Source organism: Bombus terrestris, chromosome 16 (genome assembly GCF_910591885.1).
Source record: "Bombus terrestris chromosome 16, iyBomTerr1.2, whole genome shotgun sequence".
In the NCBI taxonomy this organism is placed as follows: domain Eukaryota; kingdom Metazoa; phylum Arthropoda; class Insecta; order Hymenoptera; family Apidae; genus Bombus; species Bombus terrestris.
Genome location: NC_063284.1, coordinates 4,902,231 through 4,927,994, shown reverse-complemented (window position 1 = coordinate 4,927,994; position 25,764 = coordinate 4,902,231). Strand labels below are relative to the sequence as shown.

General features: G+C 33.8%; 5 protein-coding genes across 10 annotated transcripts; 2 read left to right on the top strand and 3 right to left on the bottom strand.

Moving 5' to 3' along the window:
• Positions 1-373: 373 nt before the first annotated feature.
• Positions 374-6,294, bottom strand: LOC100648917 (sorting nexin-13). 2 transcript variants are annotated; one of them, XM_003401874.4, is made up of 10 exons: positions 6,155-6,294; positions 5,427-5,539; positions 5,255-5,354; positions 5,096-5,182; positions 4,843-4,967; positions 4,210-4,771; positions 2,557-4,122; positions 2,146-2,334; positions 1,848-2,062; positions 374-1,775 (listed from the first exon to the last, which is right to left on the bottom strand). In XM_003401874.4, the coding sequence occupies exons 2-10, from the start codon at positions 5,537-5,539 to the stop codon at positions 1,445-1,447; spliced, it is 3,288 nt and encodes a 1,095-aa protein (XP_003401922.1). In that variant the 5' UTR covers positions 6,155-6,294; the 3' UTR covers positions 374-1,444. The 2 variants fall into 2 exon arrangements, with proteins under 2 accessions (XP_003401922.1, XP_012172996.1); XM_012317606.3 differs by lacking the exon at positions 6,155-6,294 and adding an exon at positions 5,665-6,093.
• Positions 6,281-15,584, top strand: LOC100647679 (targeting protein for Xklp2). 3 transcript variants are annotated; one of them, XR_007226840.1, is made up of 4 exons: positions 6,598-6,974; positions 7,051-9,308; positions 12,930-14,733; positions 14,818-15,584. XR_007226840.1 is itself a non-coding variant. In XM_003401865.4 (3 exons), the coding sequence occupies exon 3, from the start codon at positions 7,115-7,117 to the stop codon at positions 9,260-9,262; it is 2,148 nt and encodes a 715-aa protein (XP_003401913.1). In that variant the 5' UTR covers positions 6,281-6,368; positions 6,750-6,974; positions 7,051-7,114; the 3' UTR covers positions 9,263-10,358. The 3 variants fall into 3 exon arrangements, 2 of the variants coding, with proteins under 2 accessions (XP_003401913.1, XP_012172989.1); XM_003401865.4 differs by lacking the exons at positions 12,930-14,733; positions 14,818-15,584 and adding an exon at positions 6,281-6,368 and having other exon boundaries at positions 6,750-6,974; positions 7,051-10,358; XM_012317599.3 differs by having other exon boundaries at positions 12,930-15,584.
• Positions 9,808-14,442, bottom strand: LOC100650133 (leucine-rich repeat flightless-interacting protein 2). 3 transcript variants are annotated; one of them, XM_048413407.1, is made up of 8 exons: positions 14,313-14,442; positions 12,526-12,652; positions 12,309-12,448; positions 11,944-12,207; positions 11,724-11,865; positions 11,519-11,644; positions 11,193-11,407; positions 9,808-11,102 (listed from the first exon to the last, which is right to left on the bottom strand). In XM_048413407.1, exons 2-8 carry the CDS (start codon positions 12,593-12,595, stop codon positions 10,992-10,994), a joined length of 1,068 nt encoding a protein of 355 aa, XP_048269364.1. In that variant the 5' UTR covers positions 12,596-12,652; positions 14,313-14,442; the 3' UTR covers positions 9,808-10,991. The 3 variants fall into 3 exon arrangements, with proteins under 3 accessions (XP_048269364.1, XP_012172994.1, XP_020722962.1); XM_012317604.3 differs by lacking the exon at positions 14,313-14,442 and adding an exon at positions 13,150-13,282 and having other exon boundaries at positions 12,526-12,678; XM_020867303.2 differs by lacking the exon at positions 14,313-14,442 and adding an exon at positions 13,150-13,281.
• Positions 15,420-18,930, top strand: LOC100651703 (dnaJ homolog subfamily C member 1). The gene is made up of 7 exons (XM_003401817.4): positions 15,420-15,784; positions 15,867-15,968; positions 16,614-16,832; positions 16,906-17,150; positions 17,250-17,544; positions 17,617-17,835; positions 17,908-18,930. The coding sequence occupies exons 1-7, from the start codon at positions 15,635-15,637 to the stop codon at positions 17,971-17,973; spliced, it is 1,296 nt and encodes a 431-aa protein (XP_003401865.1). The 5' UTR covers positions 15,420-15,634; the 3' UTR covers positions 17,974-18,930.
• On the bottom strand, positions 18,833-23,618 carry LOC100647794 (ATP-dependent RNA helicase DHX8). The gene is made up of 12 exons (XM_003401866.4): positions 23,371-23,618; positions 23,087-23,172; positions 22,260-23,006; positions 21,945-22,186; positions 21,563-21,867; positions 21,052-21,481; positions 20,710-20,968; positions 20,150-20,640; positions 19,726-20,058; positions 19,462-19,665; positions 19,205-19,385; positions 18,833-19,132 (listed from the first exon to the last, which is right to left on the bottom strand). The coding sequence occupies exons 1-12, from the start codon at positions 23,462-23,464 to the stop codon at positions 18,911-18,913; spliced, it is 3,594 nt and encodes a 1,197-aa protein (XP_003401914.2). The 5' UTR covers positions 23,465-23,618; the 3' UTR covers positions 18,833-18,910.
• Between the last annotated feature and the right edge of the window lie 2,146 nt (positions 23,619-25,764).

Below are 25,764 nucleotides of genomic sequence, written 5' to 3'. Positions count from 1 at the left end.
CGCGGCTTTTCAAATACGAGCCCGGTTAATCTCTTCGATCTTCCAGCATAGCCAACAGAATTAATAATCCATATTTGGCCATGAAAACTTGGAAACTTCCGACTTTGCGGAAGAGTTACCATACGATAAATCTCACTCTATACTTGCAATTCTTTTTCATGCAAAATGTTTATCCTTGTTCTTGGAAAAGTATTAATTTTGTTTTAATCTAATTTGAAAAATTATATATGTTTCAGAGAAAAAATATATTTTTATTTTTAGGTGGAAAAAAAATCGAGGCTCACTGAATCTTTCTGGGAATGTAGTAGATATGAACTCCCATAATTTTTCTATAGAGAGAAAAGGTAGGGATGTGAAAAGAGAGTAAATAGTATGGATTTATAAACAATTCCTTTAATAATAAGTAAACGATGACAGATATGGCGCTTCAACACGATAGAAATAACGTTCATGTATATATACAATTGTACGACATTTACAACAATTTTACACTATCGTTAAGAATAATTACATTCGTTAACGACAGGGGAATTAAATTAAGATTTTACAAACTTATAGCTGTCCGAAGAAATTCTTCAAAGAAATTCGAATAAATAGAAACTTAGTTTTACTTGCTTTTGTCCTTGCTACGTGTAGGTTTGAAATGGCACGATACATTGAAGATCTTTCGGCGAATTAAGTATTGTATCTTCGCGACGGTTTGTACATTAAAGAATAACATCATCATGAAAAAGTTGGTCTTCTAGTACACGTGTAAAAAGTGTTCATTTATGAAGTACATTGCTAAAATGCAAATTGGAATGCATAATCTTCTTAAATACGCGTGTCTCTACGAGAAATTCGAGAGATTTGTGAAATGTTCCGTAACCTACCAGCAAAACTCGATTAAAGTGCTCGAATTAATTCGTGTAAATAGTTTATTAGACTTATTTGGCCACTGGATTACTGCGCTTATTTTACTCGAATATACATATTAATAGAAATTGAGAGTATGATTTAGAAATTCTTTTTCTCTACAGAACTTTCAAATTGTTCCCAGTTTGAAAAATGACTACTTCCATCTTTCCTTCTCTTGTTTATTGCAATAAAATTGGCTGCTCGAGATAATAATGTACATAATCACTTTATCCCTAACAAGATTTTAGGTAATCTTTCAGTTGAGCTTCGATTAAGGAAATTCGTCCTTTGTATTTTACAATTCATCTATAAATAAAATTTATAGGCATGAGTATTGGTTCCCCTAACTTCCTCTATAAAATATTTACTCGACAATATGATTTCTCCTCTCATTCATTTTTGAGAAATCAACTGCTCACTCAAGAGCTGGTAAACAGTCATTCTCCATTTCACAATTCTGTTCAAAGTCTTTGGTGCAGATAGTATTCGATGAAGAGATTCATAGGCGTTCCTAACTCCACAACACGCTGAATAGAATTATCAAATCTTATGTTTTCTGAAAGTTTCTTTGTTGTAACCTTGGTGAAACCGAGTAGAGTTTTCGGAAAATGTCCACTAAGTTGTTCTGAGGGAACAGAGTCTCTACAATTCCTTCTAGAAGTGCGTACAGAAGTCTTCTGTTGAGCACAGGTCGCTGGAACAACTCAAACACTCTCAGAAGGCCTCTCCTAGTTGTTTCACTACCAATGATATGTTTCAACTCATCCGAAAGACAGGATAAAAGTGCAACCTTGGCTGCTACCCTTGTCCTGTTCTTCGTTTCTGCATCCCTGGGTGGTTTCTTTTCGGCTTTAATTCCGTTTGGCCAGAAACTGTTCCTGTACAGTCGAATAATTAGCCAAATAACGTTAATTAGTTAATTCCATGTGACAAAATATAGGGTTACTTACTTAAATAATTTTAAGTAACCAGCTACCCTGGCTGGACTCGTTAATAGGGAAACGTACTCGACTATTCTTCGATTTACTATGTCGCCAAACATAGTGCGAATGATCTGTCTGAGTAACGTTATTATTCGTCGTCTGAGCCATTGATTTCTCACTTTTAAGTCGAAGATTTCATCCATCAATAGTAGCATTATTCGTAAGGGAATGTTGTCGTTGGTCTAAAATAAAATAAAATTAAAATGTGCTACATATTTAAATACCATGTGGTTACTACATACTGATCTAAAAGGCAAATAAGCACCTCCACATCCAGACTAGCACTAACTTTGGTGTTCTCATAGAAGGCATTGGGTTTCTTTGGATTGCCAAAAAATTTGCTTATATTGTCCATAACTCCATCTACCGTATTTAGCATATTATCCGGCATAGTTTTCACTGCCTGAGTTACTGTTTTCATTGACGTTTTCAATGGATTCATCAGAGTATCTATCTGTATTAAATCGAGGATTAAATACCTTGTATAATCCTCTTACAATCTTACCTGTATATACAGAGTGTACCAGGCAAACAGAACACTTTAAATAAAATATCATGCATTTAATTACTCTTATCATTTAATACAAAATTCCTATATTTTTTTCTATTTTCAATTGATTTAAAGACACCGCTTGTTCCAGTTGACTAAAACACCCTGTATAATGATTATAATTACCGTTTTAGATATCTGTCCACCAGTAACACCTTTATCGTAATCTCCCTGCTCCAAAAAGTTCAATAACAAATTCTGTAGACCCATATGTCCTTCGACGACAGCTGGTTTCGTTAATTGATACAACCAGGCGTTCAGCATCAACATTCTTCTTTCCAAAACGGTTCTTTCCATATTATGAAAAGCCTTCTTCGCTGGAAAAGGAATTTTCGCCAAATCGTAGTACTTTTCTTTAATCTTTTGATGAAGATTGTAAAAATCAGAGTATCTCCTATAAATGTGCCACTTCTCTTGATAACCTGAATCGTAATTCTTGGTAACGGCTACTGCGTAGATACCATAAGTTTTCCCACGATCATTAACTATTCCAGTCTCGATAATCTTGGCCGTAATTTCGAATTTTCCCTGTTGCAACTTCTTAATGGCATTCTGATCATAAGTGTTCTCATCTAATTTAACAAATTGTTCTGAATTCGATTCCAGATAGAAAGAGACATCTTTACCCTCGCTAATGTTGTCCGTATCAATGCTAATCGCCTTTCTCATACTCTTCATGGTTCTAATGTTGATCGAAGAATCTGATTCAACCGGTCTGTCCTCGTTTGGCTCCACGATACTGGCCAAACTCGTCGAAGAGTTAGATTTCGATTTACTATCTTTTAATTCAGCCGGTTTAGTATCCTCGGTTTTGTATATTTCAGACATCTCATCCAGAGTCTCCAGTTCGTTATTCGTACTCGACAAACTGATACTATCCAAAGATTTTGTATCTTCTTCAGATGTTGGATCTTTCAAAAGATCTAATTCCGCGAGAAGTTTTACGTAAGCCTTGGATTTTTTAAAACCCGGCAAAAATCGATCCTCGTTTTGTAATTTTTCGTAGCAACAAGCTCTAAGATCGTCGAACCATATTTCTTTCACAGACTCAGTTTTTATTCTGGTTAACAAAGTCTTTACCAAGGCATCGTCCAGTTGTAACTTTGGAGATGCCTTGTCGCTGAGGTACTGCTGGTAGATTTTGATAGCTGCTTCCTTTAAATTTTCCAGATCTGTATTTTTACGCTTGGTACCTATGAGACTAGGAGTTGCTTGAGCCGCATGCAACTTCTGCAATTCTATGTTGGATATCTGTTGCTCTGCCGATACCCTCCAGCCATAGATATTTAGATAAAAGAACAGGTACGATTCTGCATTTATGGAGGTCATGTAGTCGATGAAGTAACTCAACGCGATATTATTCTTCAATAGCTCATCTAGGGGTAAATTCACTAACTTCTGTCCAGGCATCAGTAGCCTGTTCCAATCGGGCTGAGTACCGATTAAGTCGGTCTCTGACTCTAGTCCTTCCTGCATCCCGATAATCCTGGTTTCCAAAATCTTCTTTACATAGAGTAAACTATTCAATTGTTGTTTCACCGACAGATCATCCTCTCCTCCAGAATCCTTAGAACGAAGATGAGCTATTTCTTTACAAACTATATTTTTCGTCGCCGTTAATTCATCTAAGCTATCCGTCACTCTGATCACCGTTAAAAACACATCGCTGGGTAAGCCACCTTCTTTAGCGCACTGAAAATGCAAAATTATAAGCATAATTCGTTTCCTGCTGTTTAAAACAATCTTATAATATAATATATAATCTTATAATATACTTACCAGCCATATACACGCCTGATTAATATAATCAGGATCGGAGAATAGATCCAACAATGGTTTAATAATCACATTCACTAATAACTCCCTTAAAATAAATCTTACAGTCAAACAATCGAAGTCTCCTTTTGGTAATACAAGATATAATAGAATTTCAGATATCTCTCCCAAAAATTCAAGTTCCTGAGTGCTATTAGTGCACACCAGGTCCCTGCAGATTAAATCGTTCTCCATTTGCACCTCCAGGTCGAAAAATATCTTTTCCAGCGATTCCTCTTCTTTCTCCTCGTTACTTTCGATTGGTTCCGTGAGGGAAGATAAATTGGGAATGTAGAACTTAGACTGGGAATACCAAGAGACGTCCGTTTCACTTTTATTTCGTCTATGCGTGGGTGTCTTCTTAGGTGTGCCACTAGAAGTACTTGAGCTGGCACTACCTTTCTGCAGTTTCTTGGCTCGAAGCTGTTTTATCCTCGCTCTTGCCTGTCGATAGAGCCTAACATGGGAAGCTGCATCATCCACGAGGCGCGTGGTTAAGTATGGTACCCAATCTACACCTTTCACCCTAATGAAAAGATGATTTTCTTAAAAGGGAATGAAACAAAAAAGATTTATCGAATTGTATGCTTTATGTACCGATTTGCAATGTTAATTGCTATCTTCTGAGCAGTGTCCCGAACAGAATATATAAACTCCTCGTCGTCTGTAATAATGCTGTACCATGGTTCCACATAATCTCTGATAACGAAATCTAATATTTCCTACATAGGGGGAAGTCGCAAATCGTATGTTACTCTTATTATATATATTATATATTATTATATACTATATAATATATTTCATGTTGGGGTACACAAAGGCAATAAAAGTTCTTAAATCGACTATGTACTTGCAGGGATTCATCAATAATACGGCTCCCAGTGATTCTTCTATCTAACGTAAAAGTCATCTTCTGGGTGGATAGATCTAGAATATACTAAAACAAAAAGAAATGCATCTTTAAGCACCATGGTAATCAATCCAATCGTATTGTTTAATATGTATTCACCTGCCGTAACTTTTCAGTCTTCTTGTTTAAGTCTTCCCTTTCAGACTTAACTGCATTGTCAAGATTTGCACCATATGTTCTATATATACATGTGATTATTCTACAACAAAATTAAATGGATAGAAATATCAATGTTTTCAACATCAAGATCTTAAAAGCAAATGAATCATACCCTAAAATTAAGGCTAGCAGACAAATAAACAGCTTCAGGATCATTCCAATTCCAATAATATATATGAGTAGAGCAGCCGCAACTCCAAGAAGTCCATATAGTGGAACGTTCATCTGTAAAAATTTGAAGCTGCTTAAATGATCATTAGCAAAGAAGATGTCAGAATAAGATGGCAATATCACAAGAATGTTTAATAATAACTTCTGATTCAAGATAATCGAAAAAGAATATACATTACTGGAAATTTCCTATTCGATGGTCCTTATCAATGATCGGACGTGAAATATAGTTCTCTTCTCGCATTATCGCGAGATTGAGTTTTCATAAAGAATTTTTATGAATTCTTACTGGACACATTAAGTTTCACTCAAATGTCACTCTCCACTTTAACTTATCGAATCAACTTAATAATGATACCATATAGTGTATCATTCAACAATTGTCACATTGACGTTTGCATCACAAATCGGAAGTCCAGGTTTGAGTAAATAGACAGAAGAATAGACAGTGACAGGAGATTGTGGAGGATCTCCCAAAATGGAAATTTCATGGGATAGATATAATTTTGATAGAAATGTTGGAGCAGAATTATTTGATGAACCAGTGCGTGCCCAGTAAAGAATTTGCGCACATCAAAACAGAAATAAACATCGACGAAGCAATATGTTCCGTCTGCTACAGTAAAGTCGATCATTGCACACGCGCGGGCGCCATTCTTGAGCCCCTACCTTTGGATTGCCGGATAAACGGTCGTGTACATACAACTATGCACATATTGCGGTCCTCGTACGATTCATCGCACGAAACTGGTCAGCTAACCAACAGTTTATTTACATCTTTGCAGGCGAACATTAATCCAGCAAATACGTCCGACGACATGTCTGGTTAATTCCATATGTGGATGTTAGGGGCGCTTCCGCGCGCCAACTTTATACGTCCTACGTAATTACTTAATTCTTTACAAGTTACAGTGACTCACGAAAATCTTAATTCGAGTAATAGATTCATCAAATATCCTATCTAGTTAAGAGTGAACAAAATAAAATATAGGAAGATAAAAACGATTCAAAATACTACTTCAAATCTTCCTTTCCTTTCAAACTGTTTTACCCATGTCTCACTTTTTTTTGTTTTTCCGCGGAAAAATTATTCTGCGCAGTAAGATGCGCAGTTGTAATGTTCTGTGGCATCTTTTCATGCAACAGTCACGGAGCGTTAAGTCACTATATACTAATATTGCCAACCTTAACGTACAATAACGAACAAAATTCTTATAGGAATAATAGAGATCTTTAACTTTTATATTATGTACATTATTTCCAGCCAATTAGATGGAAGGTCAAAAAATTTCAAACTTAAATTTGTCAACGTCTACGTTGACCAGTTACCAGGATTTTCGGTGTTTGAAAAGTAAATATGCTGGAAAGAAGTTTTTTTATAAAATTAATTATTTAGAGAATTGTGAAAGAACTACTGGAGCAGATAAACGTTGAATTACACGAAATTGTGTAAAAATTGCAGCTTAAGTGCTTGCTACATATTCCAAAGGTACATATAAACTTTAACATATACAAATAGAATAACGTTCTTAAGTTTTTTTATTATCCTCGCGCTTTTTTTGTAGATTGTGTTTGAATAATATCCACCTTACGGTAGTTTGTTGTAATACTTATTTGAAAATTTAATCCATGAATTCAAATTTTTTTGATATGATGGACAACTGTTGTGCTCCACAGTGGGCAGATTTTACACGTAGTCCTCAGGTTTGTTGTGATAGTTATTTTGAAAAAGAACACGAGGTACATGATCCTCAAATACTTTTGAAATCTTCCATTAATTCCACTTCATCTTCCTCATATACGCAAGAAAGCAAAACTGAGCAATCTGTCGATGAAACAAAGTTTGATGACAGTCTAGAACCAGAAACTTCTGCACATTATAGTATAGCATATTTTATACCTCATGAAAATAAAATGCATTCTGTAGAGAAAATTAAGGAAGATCATCAATTAGATAGAGCTATGGAAGACTTAAAGCTAGATGAAAGGTCCAGCAAGATTCATCAGACATGGAATATATCAATAACAGATCTGGCTGCTGAATTTAAAGTATCAATGGCAAATCATAAAATTAAAAAGGCTGTGCCTGAGAGGATTAAGCAGCGTATGTTACAGGCAAAGAATACAGTTTTTGGTAAGTCTTCATTGAAAGATGTTCAGGCAAATGATATGGAAAAGAAAAGTGCTTTACAAACTGCATTTGCAAAGAATGAAGATAAATTAGTAACAAAATCAAAAGTTAATACTTCAACTTCAGCAAAAAATAATCTTTCAGAGAAAAGATTATCTTATAAAATTGTATCACTTTCAAAAAGAGAATCCAATTTATTTAATAAAAAACGACACTCATTGGGTAAATCGCAACCAAAGGTACTTACTTGTCAATATCGAATCACAAGGATGATAAAGAACCGAAAACGTTCAAATCAGTTTGTAAGTTTAGCAGAGGCGATTTCTAAGTTTCAAAATGGAACACCCCAGAGATTCCGTACTCTCAGTAACAAGGATATGAATCCTGGTCCATTAATGAAATTGAAACGATCACCGCTGAAGCTCACTTATCCAGTTTCTCCTGCATTAAGATGCAAACAGAGAACAAGAAGAGGTAATATCTTGAGTCAGCAAGAAAGAGAGGAGTTGGAGGTTAAAGAAATGAAGAAGCATCAAATCAAAGCAAATCCTGTACCAATTAATATCTTAAAGGGTCGATCAGTGTTGAAAAAAGTGCCTAAAAAACCAACTACAGTTACGGAAGAGTTTCATTTGACTCAGTCTAAGAGAATACGTCATACAGCAGGACCATCCCTAAATTTGCAACAGAATACAAATGCCAAGGAACAGAAAAAGGTTGTTCCCATCACTCGTTCCACCAGTAGCTCAACTGTTTCCTCTAAGAAGGAAAATCCTTGTGTAGAAGTTGTTGCAGCTAACACAAAGGACACAAAATTCAATTTTAATACCCGTAATAAGGAATTTCAGATAAGAAAGGAAGAAAAATTGAAAAATTTACACATTCAGGAAGTAAATAAAGTAAAGACAGAGTTTCATGCGAAACCTGCACCTAAATTTTTAAAGCCAACAAATACAGTTAAAGAGCAGAGTTCAAAGAGGAGAACAGTAGCTACATGTCCATTTAGTTTTGAAGAAAGAAACAAATTCCTTGCTAAGAAGAAAGAGGAATTTATTAAGCAGTTGGAGGAACAGGATAAAAAGGTTAGAGTATTCCATGCCAATCCTGTTCCAAGTTTTAAACCTGTTGTGATCCATGGTTTATCTAAAGATAATATACGAAGCAAGGACAAGGTATGTGGTTCTAAGGAACTTGGAACCAGACAAATAAAAAGTTACAGTAACCAAGAAAATAAGCAGCCTAATATTATGAACAATACATTGACGGACATAAGCACTAGAAAGAAGGAGACAGTAAATAGAACCAGCACAAGCTTAATAGATACTAAAAATAAAAAATTAAACAATGTTCAGAACAAGGTTGATAAAGTTGAATTAAATACAATGAAAAGAGTTCAAAAGAGGAACGAATTTGATGACAAGATTAAGAAGAGGGAGCAGGAATTTGGAGCAAAGAAAATCCAGGAAGAAAAGAATAAATTATTGAAAGAAAAAATGGAAAGAGCAGAGCTGCGCAAAATGGCAGAGGTGAAAGCTAGACCAATGCCAGTATATAAACCTATAAATATTGTAAAATCAACCAAGCCTATAACCAATCCACAAAGCCCTGCATTGGGAATTAGAAACAAAGCAAAAGCCGTTTCTTAATTTTAATCAACATACAATATACAAGTTAATTATGTATTGACTATATGTAAGTAACACGACATGATTTGTTAGGTAATACTTCTTTGAGTTGTAGCAAATATTTGAACTCTCGTATACAGTATCATAATAAAGTAATTTTTTTTATGGAGAATGGTGCAATCGAGCTTTGAATCACAATAAAAAAGCTGTATCTTTTTTTTTGTAATTTTGTATCTAAAACTAAAAATTTTTATTTTTACCGTTTAGATAATTTAAATGCTAAAAAACAAATTTAAAAAAAAACTGAACAATTTATACATATTTACACTTAAAAATGACGATTGAATGTAATTAAATATTTCATGATTCGCTATAAATTCGAAAATAACTTGTATTAGCTAAATATGACATAAATAAGATTTGTTATTTCATTATTTTTTTTGATTTGCTGGATTACTTTTTTCAGATATATCTCTAATTGATAAGGATGTAAATGACTTTTTTAGTACTTCTCTTTTATATCACATAAAATATATATAATAAATTTATATACCAAGAATATTATATAGCTTCAACAACATAGTTTAATTTATTTCGAATGTACAAAGACCACACTATCATACATCTACTTTCTTTTGCTTCGCATCAGTCAGAGGAATAAAAAGTTCAGTTCTGGAGACAATTCAATCGATTAAAAATGCTATCATTAACAACTTTAACACCACAATCAGCAGGAATATTTCTTTTTAAGGAATTTCAAATGTTCCAGTTATCTTTATCATTCTATTCGGCATACAATCTAATATCGATTTTTTAGATACGACAATACGATATAAAAAATTAAAAAAGTTTATCAAGATTTCACAGTAGACGATCGATAGTAGAAAATGAATATTGTAGATTGGTTGCTTCCATTCGAAATTCTAGCTTTAACTATTAACACGGTTCTCATAGGAGTTATAAATATTTTGTATCTGTAGAAATATCGTTTATAAATTATTCGATGTAACACAAAAATTACACTCATTGACGTACGCAATGTTTTAATTGACCCGTATATCATAAATTATTCTGAATAACTATTATACGGTTATCTTCAAGTTCCCATCGAAGTTGCTCCAATGAGCAAAAACTAAAGTAACATGAAAGATTGTGCCTCAAAAAATAAAGGCATGGAAAATATTTAATTCCATTTATAATACACGAGTCAGAATATTTTTCCTCAAAATAATATACATATTACGAATCGACTCCATAACTGTTCGCAAAATTAACGAAAAAATATTCGGTGTTTGAAATGCATTGAAAAGGCTGTTACTTCTTTTTCTTCGTTTTTTTCTCTTTTTCTTTCTTTTACTAAGAAATGCAGAATAATTGTTAGTGTCAAAAAAAAAAAAAAAAAAAAAAATTAATGAAAGAAAAGAACGTGTTGAATATAAAACAGCGACTTCTTTTCACAGCAGTTTAGCGTATAATTAATCCAAATATGGCATCCCAATGCCAAAAGACCATTGCACAGCGGTGGCCATTTTGGAATGCCATACTTGTATGCAGTATTGTACAATTAAAAATCAATTAAAATCATGGTAAAATCCGCGTAACGATTACTATATGTACGTGTTCCGTTCGCATAAATTATATTTCAATGCGTTAAGTAGTATCTCATGTTGTGTGAGGCAACATCGGCACACGGTTCCCAGTGAATCGAAAAATGGCAGACTCATTGTACAGACCCCAAGAAGTCGTCCCGTCAAAGCTCCTTCAACAGAGCGGATTTTGCGTTTTTAAGTTTATCCAATCGCCTCTGTAAGTGAGAATTTGCCGTTTCCAGTTCTTCTACACGGCCTTGAGTCTCTCTGACCTATAAAAAACAGATTTTTTCCGATTTATCTGGCGAGAATGTTCAAATTAAATTACAAAGGATTAAAACTCGCAGAGAGTTTTCGCTTACTTCTCTTTGTAACTTTCTCTTTTCTACTTTCAGTTCATCCTCCGCTTTTTCAGATGCCTCTGCTGCTGACTTATAACGTATTACTTGACTTTCTAGCCTGGCTACAGTAGCTTGCAAAGTAGACATATCTTGTTCAGCTTTTTGAAGCTTGAACTTGTAATCGGCCAAAAGCTTGTTTGCTTCACGTTGCACATCTTCGGAGTCTGATAAGCAACCTAGAAGAAACAATTATGAAATATAATTATAGATACACTAAACAATATAAAAGGAAATTTTATAATATGCTATAATATAAGTGCGGTGTATTTTATAGTAGGTATACAAACCTAATACTGAACCAGGCGATCTTTCGGATCTAATACGGTTTCTTGTCTCTTCTAGTTCCAATCTAAGATGTCGTATCTCATCTTGCAATTCTTTTTTTTCAGAAGCAAATTTTCTCAGCCGGACATCTATGATTTATGATATAAACATTCTCTCATATATCTTTTTATTTCAAAAATATTCTTCATCTTTTATAATTATGCATACCTAGTGAACCCTTTCCAGCGTTTTGCAATAATTCTGCTGCTTCTGTACTGACTAGTACTCTTCGTCTTGGACGTGGACCGTTCTCAATTTCATTATCTTCGTTTTCACTTCCTTCATCATCGACAATAACTAAACCGTTTTCCTAAAATAATTTTAGTTTTTCATTACAGAATTAAAATGAAAAGTACGACATATTTATTTGAGATTATCGCTTACTTACTTGTATAAGCGTATCTCTTTCTATTAATTGTGCATGGCATACATCTAACTCGTCTTTCAATGTTTGACTGAGTCTTTTTAACTGTTCAGACTCGCGATTCTTTTCTCTAAGTTCCCTACGAAGTTGTGCAACCGTCTCCTCTAGTTCCTCCAATTTGTCTTTCAATAGATCGACTTGATAAGCATACGAAGATTTTTCATTGTCTAACTGAGCATTGGCTATCATCGCCTTTCTAAATTTTTCTTCAAATTCTTTCAATTCTAACTGCAAAGGAAAAATTCGGAGGAAGGCTTGTATATATTTAAGTAAACGAACACATGGTGTTTTTTATCATAATGTGAACTGCATGATAAAAATGTTAGTACCCTGAGGTCTCTGCTTAGGCCAGCATCTTCCAGTGAATCTTCGGAAGATCTTCGACTGGATTGGAAATTGTTAGAATTCGTGAGGAGACGCGATGACCTCACAGAATCAGGTGTTACTCTCATTGTTCTATTCACATCAGCTGAAAAATTGCGAAAATAATGTGTTTTATTTCGTTTCTAACATTTTATGTAGATTTAATTTTTTTCGAATAGATACCTGAACACATGTCATACACCCTATCTGCATTTTCCTCTGCCTCTTTCTGTTGTCTTTCTAACTCCCGCATTCGTATTTCTCTAGCTTCCGCTCTTGCCTGTCTTCTAGCAGCTAATCTAGCTTCTGCCTGAAAGTATGTATGGAAAATCCATCCTGTTACCAAAAACATAGTTTCACATTCAATTTATTATTAACACATTGACACATGATATAGAAACACTGTATTAGACACATGATATTAAAAATAACATGCGAGATTCTGATATCAATTTAGATCAACAAATACTTACTTTAATTTAGTCACAATTAGAAGATAAAATATTAATTAAAATAATACTTGTGACATATACTATATATAATATCTCACTTATTTAGTAATTGTCTCTACACATTCTTGTTTACAGATAAACTTATCAAGGAAGATATAAACCCCACCTACTACGAACATGCACACATTTAAGTACCGAAGGTCAAGCACACTTATAGCAACAATACTATCTTATTTTATTTCCTGTTAAGGCAACGAATACAGTTTAAAAATAATATAACAATTATAAAGTTCTTAATATCATCTTTTTCATAAACTCCACTCTGTTACATTATTATAAAATAATCAAGCCATACCTCCTTGGCTATCTGATCGAGAGCCTGATCCTCTGCTGAATGTCGTGCGGTTGTCCGCCTACGTCCAGCTATAGCAGACTCCATTTCAGTACTCAATGCTTTAATATATGTATTTTGCTTGAATATCAGACAGACTTTTGCTAGGCAGATCCACGTCCTTCACCGTACAAGAAGACAAACCACCACACTAAAGGACAAAGGAACAATATGCTAGAGCTAGAAATATGTGAGCATGATTTAAAGCATGATTAATAGATGCATTATGACCAATTGAATATACTGTACAGATGGGAGAATGATGTTTGCAATGCAACCAGACATAAATGAAGCGTTAACGTTCAAACATTGCAAGGGTATTCATTCGTAATGACAAGTCATTCTGATAATGCCTTAACTGTTGCAAAGAATAATTTAGTGGTGTTACAGACTGCTAATAATTACTCATTATGCAACAAAAATGCTTTATATGTAGACAATAACGACGAATAGATAATGGAACGGTTATCACTCTGAATATTTTAAACGACTCAAAAGGAAAAATTACTGAATATCGATGTTAAAAAATTAGAAAATTTCGAAACTAAAGGCTGCAAAAGAAGAAACTTCGTACTTTTTCAACGAATTATAGGTTAACAATACCCGGCGACATGTGAAGGTTCAAAATAGAATTGTAAAAAGAATCTAGCACAGGTAAAAACGGTCTTCCGTCGTTCTAACGTTACAACGTTTTCACGCTAAGAATAACATCTCCATAGTGGGATCTAATAATGTATTTGTTCGGATCACTTTTATTGTGCTATAACGCGTCAAATGATTCCCCCATAAAAAATCGCGTTCGTCGTTAAGTCAGTGACGACGACGACGACGAAGACGACAACAACGAATGAGACACAGGATCACGAATCTAGAACAGAAACGAAATAAAGAGTCTGGCAATCGAGTTCGTACGTTCAACAATATATATTAAATAGACTTGCACACCCACACATAACGTCAGTCCGAATACATGCAAATAAGACCTTACTGTAGTCGTCAATCGTCTTTTTTCTCTCTCTCTCCCTCTCTCTCTCTTTCTCTCTCTCTTTTCTTTCGATTTCTTTTTTCTCTCTGTACAATTACGACTTCTCCTAAATGTTAAAAATCCTATGGTTAAAGGGACTTACGACGCGAGAAACGCTGTCAGCCAGCGGATAGGCGCATCTTTTTCTCAAAGGAGCCGCATGCAAAAATAAACTGGAGGACACTATAAATACAATCAATGGAAATCGGAAGAGTGAGCCACGATGACCATCTGCGGCCAGGGAATTAACTCGATGCGGTTTCCGTTCAGTTGATTCACGGTTCCATGGAATTTTCCAAGTTATCGTTGCAAATTAAGCTCACGCGACTTCACGGTTAAACCTTCTACCTCCTATAGGCGAAAGCTTGTAAAAACAGTGCGTGCAGTCGCACTTAAATATAGCGGAAGACACATTTTTCGATCGAATAGCCTGGATGGTGATGCATGCGAATGCAAAAGCACACTGTGCGCCGCGCCTCGAATCACCGAAATTGGTGGAGTCATCTGTATATTATAGCGCTAACGTTAGTATTCCTATCGGCAATACAGTCTCTTACAAATCGTAATCTTGCTTATCTTAAGCAAATTTGTTGTACATATTGTTCTAGGTACGCAAGATTAATGAATTATTTGGTTTAGTATGCAGAAGAAACTTGTCTAAACTAATCCTTTTCATACAACCAGTTCGATAAATTTGACTTCATCTCTTATATCAGCATGGACATTTCTATATACATATATTATATAGGTAACTTATAAACCGTAATCTTGCTTATCTTAAGCAACTTTGTTGCACATATTGTTCCAGGTAATCAAGGTTAAAGGGATTAATACATGGAACAAAATTACCTAAAATAATACTTTTCATACAATCAGTTTGTTGAATTTAATCTTTAATTATTCTCTCACATGTTATATAGCATATTTTTAGATGAATGAATTTGCGTATTAATAGACATTTTGAGTTGTAAAATTTAAGATGATGTTTTAAAAGGTTCTATAATTTTGTGTCAATGTAAAATTTTGGATAAAGAATCAGAAATGATTTAAAAATCTAAAGATTTTTTATAGGTAACCTCGGTTGATAAAGTGGATTGACGATCATAAAATCGCGAATTGAAAATAACCCTTTGGTTAAGTGCAACAGATACACTAACACAAGTTCAAATTCTATTTCTTTCCTATATATCGTCAGTCGTCGACGCGTTTAATACACACGGCCTACGTTTCTATGATCTAACCTCACTTGAATTTGCGATGTGGCACTTAGCATTTTAACATATTTCACACTTTGGTTAGCGGAAGATCGATTTAATTCGAGTGAAATAATGATTATAGCATAGTGTTTCAGTGACTAACGCGCTAGAATCAAAAAGGAGGAACTTTTCAACGGATATGAATGTACATACTTAGCGAATAAAAAAAATGAGAGTGTCATTATTACTGATCTTTCGAATTTTATACTTTTTCGATGTATACGGTGTCACAAATGCTTGGGACAATGATGAATTGGAAGTATTCGACGTTGTCGAGGAGGTTAATCAAAATTTCTACGAAGTGCTTGGTGTCCCGCAGGTTTATCTCGTTTTTTATTATCCTTATTTACATAATTAATTTTCTAAATGAAAAACAAATAGTTGATGAATTAATTTTTCAGGCCGCAAATGCCTCGGAAATTAAGAAAGCTTTCAGACGATTGTCACTGCAGTTGCATCCAGATAAAAATCCTGCAGAAGATGCAGAGCAACAGTTTAGGAAAGTAAGTAACAGATCGTCCTAATTCTGAAATAAACATTTCGAATGATAAAGGACAAAAAATGCCTAATTTGTACTCCTTTGGGCACCTAAAATTCTAATTCATAATTCTATAAGTCCTATAAGTATCATAAAAATACAATCATTTATGGCAAATGTGATGTGAAAGTTTGAAAATATAGATGAAGTTAACAGTATGTTCTGATATACAATAAATATATTCCAACTTATTTTAGAAGTTATAATATAATTAGAACCATATTATATGGAATATTTTGATCATAATATGTTATCTTAAATAGTTGTATTTTATTACAATTAATTAGCAATTTAAGCAATATGTTTTTTCATACTATATAAATATTGACTTTCTTCTACAAAATACTATTTGAATTTTTGCACTTCTTACATTAATATCAAAATTGTGATCACTTAAAGTTAGAAAAATTCAATTCACCTTTTGAGGCAATGTAAACTTTATTTACAGTTTTTACAACTTTCCCATCACATTTGCTATAAATGATTATAATTTTATGACACTTGATTTGTACTTAGATACTTTATATAAAAAATGATGCCTGATTAGAATTTTAGGTGTCTGAAGGGAAATAAATTTTGTATTTTTTCGCCATCCTCCTCTCATTTCCAGTTAGTCGCTGTTTATGATATTCTGAAAGATCCTGCGAAACGTCAGCGATACGACAGTGTTCTAGTTAATGGATTGCCAAACTGGCGATCAGCCGTGTATTATTACCGCCATGTGCGAAAAATGGGACTTGTAGAATTAGGAATAATTTTATTTTTACTGATTACCATCGGACAATATGTAGTTGCATGGGCCGCATATTACGAGAAAAGATATACATATGTATGTAAGAAAAATTACTTAAAACTAATGGATGTTACATTGCTTTGCCTATTTATCATAATATATGTTGCAGGAACAAGTTTTGGGCACTAAACTTCAGAAAATGCAAAAAAAGAATAAGAAAGGGAAGATGGATGTGCCGGATTTGGCAGACATTTTGGAGAAAATTCCTACACCAACTATTTGGAACACTCTCCCGTTTCAATTTCCAAGATGGATAATAGCTTTTACATTGTCCATACCTGATATCGTGCGTGTAATGAATACTATACTGGAAGAAAGAAAACGTAGGAAAAAGCAAAAAGAAGAAGAAGCATTGTGAGTGAAGCTGTGATATTCAAATGAAGCGTATTATTTGCCACCAAACATTTTTTTCCATTAGGTATGCTTAGAATTTATTTGTACGACCTGTTTCAGAATGCAAGAAAACGAACAACCAGAACCAGAATTCACATCTCGTACGAGGAGACGCAGAACTGGTTTCACTCCGCAAGAAAGAAGCGGTAATGGCGTTAAAGAGGTGTTTAAGAAAGACCAAATAAATCACGTTTATCAGAAACCTGCTATTTCTGGGGGATTATGGACTGACGATGACATATTAGAATTAATAAAACTCGTGAAGAAGTATCCTAGTGGTACATCAGAGAGGTGGGATAAAATTGCAGACGCGATGAACCGTACAGTTACCGAAGTTACACATATGGCGAAAAAGGTTATTTTCTAATCTGTTTTTTATAGATTCTAATTCTAATTTCTTGATGAATAATTTTTTGGTACTTGCTAGATAAAAGACGAAGGATTAAAACCCGGTTCGCCTACAGAAGAGACTGTTATAGAAGAACGTTCAAAAAAGATAAAGACTCGTGCCGAGAATGTAGAAAGCATTAGCGAATGGAGTCAAGAACAACAAAGAGCTCTAGAAGCGGCTCTTATAAAATATCCTAAAGGCACATCAATAGATAGATGGGAGAAAATCGCAAAATGCGTTGAAGGAAAGAGCAAGGTATCGTATATAGATATATTACAACGCATTTTTCAAACGTATGTTTAATATAATCGATATTGCGTTCCAAAGGATGAATGTCAAGCAAGGTATAGACAATTGGTGGAATTAGTCAAAAAGAAACAACATACTCAATAGCCTGCCATGTACAAGATGTTCCTTCGACAAAAAGTATAGTCCAATACCAATCAAGTCCAAAAAAGAAAAATGAAACAAAAACATAATTTTCGATCTTAAGATGATACATATTTCACAGCTGTTGTACAAGCTTTACAAGAATTAAAGATTTCTTAAAAGTACTCTTATACAAGGATGACGCATTAAGAATAATTAAGAAAAAAAAAGAAACTTTATACACGAAAAAGAACAATTACTCCTACATCATTTTATTATTAAATGTTTGTGGAGAATGTATTTATTTAATAAATTTAATAACTAATTCAGAGGAAAAGACTGACAAGAGATATGATAATTAAATACTTTCCTGTTCTCTGAGACTGATACGCCGTATCGTTTTAGCTTTGAAAATAAATTGTAAAAAGTAATCATGCCAAAGCATATAACACATTTTACTTTACTATTAATATAACTTACATATATAGATGAACTATATTAATATAGTCGATATTACTCTGAAAACTAAGTTACTTGTATTGTACTTGTTAAAACTAGTACAAACAAATTCCGTCTTAAATATTTTTCGAGATCTAACCCAGGAGTTATACTGTAAAGTAAAAGAGTGGGCCCTGTTCTTGTATTATGAGTGTAAATATTTAAAAGGCTATAAATTTGTAATGGACGAGAAAATTGCCCACGAATTATTCTGTGTAATTTACTTTACTTAAGAAATTATAAATACATATAAGCACGGAGAAGTACTATTATAATTTCAACGTCGAACGTATTTTATAATTGTCTAAATGGAAAGCAACATTTTGTGTAACTAATATTTAATTTTGTATCATACGCAAAGAAGTGAAGTGAAGAAAACAACTAGTATATCCGAGCTATTTATTGGTTAGTTTTTAAATAATGACTGTACAAAATATTATTTACAGATTGTATAATAAACATTTTAATTACGTCTTCTTCGAACCCTTGATATTCGCCAAGCGTTCGGTTCTTCGTACTTATTATAAAGTGGTTCCAATCTTTGATTCTTCTTAAACTTGCTAAGTTTGGTCGGATCGCTAAATTTGAAAAATGCTGGCGCAAACTCTACTAACCATTTTGGGTCTATAGTTGTCACTTCCCTCATGTATTCTTTCGTAGTTTGGACCAATTCATGATAAATTACCTATAGATAATGAAAGAAAAAATTGGTCATATGTATCTTTTATAATTACGTTTCTAACCTTCATTGACTTACCCATTCCGGTTGTCTGTTAAATAACGCGCTACTTGGATGAATGTAGACAACTTGGCTATCTACCAAGGTTCTATATCCTTCTTGAGGATCTTTCTTTGCGGCGTTTCTGAAGAAACCAGAACAAACAGCTTTCTGAATTCTTACAGTATTTTTACCCGCAGATACTACGTCCAATTTGTGTCTGATAAACCAAATAAGTAATTAGTTTATCTTATTAGATATTAAAAAATTGTATTTACAAATAAATTGATAATTACCTGTCCATTATACCTAATAGTTGTTTCCGAACATCCTGAGCGCGTTTTAAAGTTCTAATTTGCACAAAATTTTCATAACACCATGCATTACTAAATTTATTATTTCTCCAGGAGTTATAAACTGCCAACAGAGTTAAATGATCGCCCTCCGGTTGGTTGAATTTTGCTTTCTTTTGATCTGCTAAAGCTTGCTTATCTTTCGGTCTAGAAAAATTACAAAAATTAAACATTCGTTCGCGATTCCCGTCTGATATCATTTCTTACCTGTAGAAGACGTTCTGAACAGATAACATGCTGACGATGGTCAATATCTCGTCAGAACATTGAAGATGTACGCTCATAATAAGCATCTTAGATAAATTAGGTTCTAGAGGAAACTCTGCCATCCTTCTTCCTAATCTGGTTAATAAACCTTCGTTATCTAATGCACTTAAGCTGTGCAGAGATTCCAAAGCCATAATCAGCGATTCGACAGGTGGAGCATCCATAAAATCAAAGTGTAATAGATCATTGATGCCCATAGTCTTTAGTTGTAATACCGTGGTTGCTAAATTAGTACGTTGGATTTCTGGAACCGGCGTCGGAAGCATTTCGTCCCTAGAAAGAATTATAATTAAATAGTTTTAATTTGTTGCATATTTTCAAATATAGAGTATTTCAAAGTATTTGTAAATTTTAAGCCAAATACCTATAAGCCCTTTCGGTATAAAGTCTATAACATTTTCCTGGACCAGTTCTGCCAGCCCTCCCTGCTCTTTGTTTCGCAGCTGCTTGGCTTATTGGTGTTACTATAAGACTATCCATTCCAGTTTTAGAATTATAGACCTTCTGTTTCACAAATCCTGGATCAACTACGTAATAAATTCCATCGATAGTCAAACTAGTTTCCGCTATATTGGTGGCTATTACCACTTTTCTGGAACCAGGTGGAGCTGGTTCAAATATTCTCGTCTGCATCTCCGATGGAAGCGCCGAATACACGGGCAAAATGATTAACTCTGGAACATCAGGGCCTAAAGATTTCATACGTTCGTATAAAATTTCACAAGCTGTGTCGATTTCTTCTTGACCAGTTAGGAATAGAAGTATGTCTCCTGGAGGTTCTCTCAAATGTATCTGCATTACTGTTATCAGTGCGGCATCCAGATAGTCTGTTTCTGGTTCTTTGGTATACATGACCTGTTTAAAATAATTTCAATTAATACTTTCAGTTATAAAAACTTTTAAACATAGATTTGAATCACTTACTTCTACTTCGAATGTTCTACCAGGAATAGTGAAGATTGGTGCTTCGAAGAAGTATTGTGAAAATTTGACAGCATCCAAAGTTGCACTTGTAACGATTAGTTTTAAATCTGGCCTTCTCCCTACAGCTTGTTTCAGCAATCCAAAAAGAACGTCCGTGTGAATGGTACGTTCATGTGCCTCATCCAACATAATTACAGAGTATGTCTTCAAATCCAAATCCATGAGACATTCTCTTAGCAACATACCATCAGTCATATACCTACAAAATTGTTCCAATTCATGATAAATTACCTATTGATATTGAATATTTGTATCTATGCAACTGAAGAACGTATTACTTACTTTATGTTGGTTTCTGGACCAGTACAGTCTTCAAAACGAATCGTGTAGCCAACTTCTTGTCCTAAACGACAACCGAATTCTTCCGCCACTCTTTTGGCAACTGACATGGCAGCCACTCTTCTAGGTTGAGTACAGCCAATCTTTCCACGGGCTGTGAATCCTGCTTCTGCTAAATACTGTGTAATTTGCGTGGTCTTTCCTGACCCTGTTTCTCCAATTACGATTAAAATTTGATTATCCGTCACAGCTTTAACTAAATCATCCCTGAGTTTATATATTGGTAAGCTCTGGCGCTGTTCAAGAAGAGTTAAATTTGTTTTCTTTCCAAAAGAAGACTTTTTTCCTCCTATCACGTGTTTCTTCCACTCAGGCAAATCTTGTGTTTGAAGGCCGATTCCACGCATGTTCGCAGCTAGAGTTCTACTTTCAGCTATACAATTTATAAAAATTGTATTGTTAAAGTATTTTGTATCAAAAAGTTTTTAAGTGTATGTAGAAATAAATAGATTACCTTCTGGTAGAGGGTCAATCCAATTTTTGTTCAGACCTGTTGGAACAGAATCCATTTCCTGTTCTCTTTGCAACATTTTTTGTTCCCTCCTTTCTTTTGCTAAAGCACTCTGCATCATTGCAGCTTGCGCTAAAGAACCATCAGGATTTTTTACTATGCGAACAGGACTTAAGTCTCCAAGAGCTCTTCCATGGCCATGTAAAAATGGTGGCTCTTCTTCCACTAACTCTATTTCAACGTCTTCTTCTTCATCGTCTTCTCGTGGGAGGATTCCTGTTTCGGTATCGAATTCTGGCAATTCACTCCTATAGAAAAAGGTAAAGTTCAAACAATGAAGTTACTACATCAAGAAATTTAATTATTTAATTAATTTTAGTAATACCTATCGATGCAAGATGCAGCAAGCATTTGTTTAATTTCCCACTTTTCTGGAGAAGACAATCTTTGCACACGTTTTCTAGAATAAGTTTCGTCCTCGTCCCAATTACCTTGGAGTTCTAACAAGGAAGTAGGTCTATCTGGATTTCTCAAATGTTTCTCATCTTCTTCAGTTTTGGTAACAGCCACAACAGGATTCAGATCCCTGCCGGTTTCCTGATCAACATCCTTCATACTTAAAGAAACCTATTAAAACCCAATTAGTAAAGCCCTAAATCAATTTAAAAATATATCTACTTCATTTTATAAGTTTATATACCTTTTGTCCACCAATATTAAGGACTTTCACGAGCACCTTCTGACCCCTAGATACTACATCGCTAGCACTGGCGACTCTTCCTTCCCTTCTTAATTGTGAGATATGAACAAGCCCTTCCCACCTTCGTTTCAAACCCTCCAATTGAACAAAACAACCAAAAGGAACGATATTAGCTACTTTGCCTGAATAAATCTTGCCTACTTCTGGATCCATGGAAAGTTCCTCTACAGATCGCGATCTAGATCGATCCAGTTTATTGGAATATTTGTCCCTATGAAATTTTCTGTCTCGTGATCTAGATCTTTTACGATCTCTGGACCTGTGACGTCTTCTATCTCTAGATCTTGAACGATCTCGTGACCTTGAACGAGATCTAGACCTATGCCTTCTGTCTCTGCGACCTGATGAACGTGATCTGTGTCTTCTTCTATCTCTTGATCTACTTCTTCTTGTGTGTTTGTTCTTCTTATCATTATTATCGATTGATTGGTTCTCTTTCTTGCTATCTTCCTTATTAGACTTTTTTGATGGTGCTAGTTCCTCCAAACTTGCCATAGCACTGCTGACTATATCATCGTCTTTGAGTTCTTTTTCATCCACAATTTTTGGTTCCTCGTTTGGCAGTGCCAGGGCAGGGAATTTTTGAGCTAGTTCATCTTGCTTTGTCGGAGGTTTCAATGATTTCTCCTCCAGTTTAGTTGGCTTCATATGCTGTATTATTCTTAGCAAATTGGCCATAAAAGATTCCTAAATGAATAATTGAACGTTACAATGCAATTAGATAAAGGAACAAAGGAATAAAAGGATAAGCTTCGTAAATTACTTACAGAAAATTCAGCGCCATTTTCAATAAGAACTTTTTTAAATTTATCAAATGTATCATTTTTCTCTGCCAAATGGATTATGAATTCAGCTGTAGAAAAGAGAATATAATTTATAGTTATAATAATGTAACATAATTAATAATTAAATATAATTTATATATAAGTTAACCAACAAAAAAATGTAAACAATGAGAGACTTTATGAGAATTAAGAGAACATAGAATATGTTTGCATTAGAGTAACAAAATCTGTGTTTTTATTAATATAAATAAAATTAAATTCTATACCCAAATCTTTGTCATTTAGTCCTAAGTGATTTTCCAATTCCGTGCATATTTTTGAAACCAAAGATAGATGTTCCAGTTTTGAGACTTCATCCATTTTTGTGCTTTCACTTATCTGCTTATACCAATATTAAATATTTGCAACATATAAATTAATACATGATATTGGAAATTTTAATTCAAACCATTCTTTCGTGAAATTATGCTTGGAATCAACATACATGCGCCGTGAAGTATAAAATTTGCCATAAAAACATTACGGAAGCATTTGGAACTATGTTATTATCATTATTATGCAGGAAATGTCCTTAACGAGTGTCAGTAATAAAAAAATTTTGTTGCAGAAAATAACTTTAACACTTCTCAGTAACAAAATATTTTAGCTTCAGAAAATAAATTGAACATGTACGACTAAAGAGAAAATGAAAATGCTTACGAGCAGTTCTGGTTGTTCTCGGAATAGTACTCTAACATAAAGGAACCACAGCCGAATATACCGCTATCGTATTCTTAGGCAATGCTCTAACTTTAAATTTAAATACATAAATTCTTGTATATGTCAGCCTACAACCAAACAGGGCAGATCTCTAATTTTATAGATTCTTGTATATGCTAGCGTTTGACGCCTTCAGCACTTAACCGCAGGATACAACACCTGCACTGTGAAACAATTAGAACTACGGGCGTAAACACTCTTATTTCTTCTCTAGTACTAAATATGTACATTTTCTTTTTTTATCATAATTTTACTCTTAATTCTTGACGACTATTCTAAATTATTAATTATTAAGAATTTTTAATAATAATAACATTCCTATTAAATAGATATATTCCTAAAGCATGGTAGAATAGTTTTTCTCATTTTTTTCTTTTATTTGTTGATATGTTTTAATTATTGTATGTTTTAATTACTTATTAATAATATATATATATATTAATAACAGTATGAATATTTAAATAATATATCGTAGTGTTACTTTTACTATAGCCTACTTTACTATATCATATTTTATTTAATAATAGATAGGTATTCGTATGATACACGAAAATTTTCCGTTAAGAGCATAATTTTATTCGCAATTAGCAATGAACATTATCTTAAACATGTTGTTATTTAACAATTTAACTAATTTACCATTTGATTGCATTGAATTATCGCGCGTTCATATAAAAGGAAGTCAGTTCCTATTGGCAGAAAATATTGCAAACTCAAACCAAGCGCTCCTATTGGCGGAAGCTATTGCAAAGTTTCCACGATTGGTAATTTAGGATTAGTATTGAAACTCGTGGAGCCAGCGTGCGTCGCGTCACATCGTCATTATTAGTATCTTCATTTCGATTTTATCACCATTTTTACGCTTCTATCAGCATCATCTAAATAGTACGTTTTTATTTATTCATTTATCAATCATGTTTTTTAGTAAAATCAAGTAGTTTTCCGAAATTTCTCTGTACTTTTATCGTTGATTGCATCTTTGACGATTAGAGTCATCGATATTTCATATTATGGGCCTCTGAAGCATAATTTGAATTCTATTATTAATTTATTTCGCTGTAATTCGTTCAAATATTATAAGTTATTGGTTTTTTGTACATTTACTTGAAATTGTTGGTTTACCTTTGTATAGATTATTCGCTGATGAAAGACTAGCGGTTTACAGCACTGAGGCTATGGGAGATTCATAATCGATAATTCAAATCGATACAAAAACGACGCTGCAGATGATTAATAATCAATTGTTTGACTTCTTATGCAGATTTAATAATGATTGAGTTATTACAACAAAGGCAGACGTATGTACATGTTTATTTTCTTTTGTTATCGGACCAATATTAATCTTTGTTACACAATTGGTATACAGCAATGTACAAATAACTTATTAAGTGTATAAAAGCTTTGAATATTATATCTCAATTATGTAGTTAAATATTTGTGCATACGTTTTCCTTCAATTATTATCGAATGAAGTGCAACTTTTCAATTATTAGAATACCAATTTTTATCTTTATTTTATATCGACAAACAACGTAAGAACAAATTGTGACATTAAATATTTTATTACAGATTGTTTGTAACCTGCACTTGTGCCATGGATTTCGATGGTTCCTGTTCGATGACATCATTGATAATGACTTTCTGGGCTATCACGATCAGCATCGATGACAGTTCTTCGCATCTGTGGTGAGTCGCATGTATTTTTGTTCTTCCGGTCACTCAAGCATGTCGTAGGACGAAAGGTCCGAATCGGCACGGGTGATTGGTTGTATTACGTAGAATTTTTTGCGAGCACAGTGACCGCGGGTATTTATTATACTCATGAGTAGTAACATTTCCTTTTTCTGTGTGTTATTTATTAGTTGAGGATAGGTCTTCTTGCACATTTTGTATTATATTTT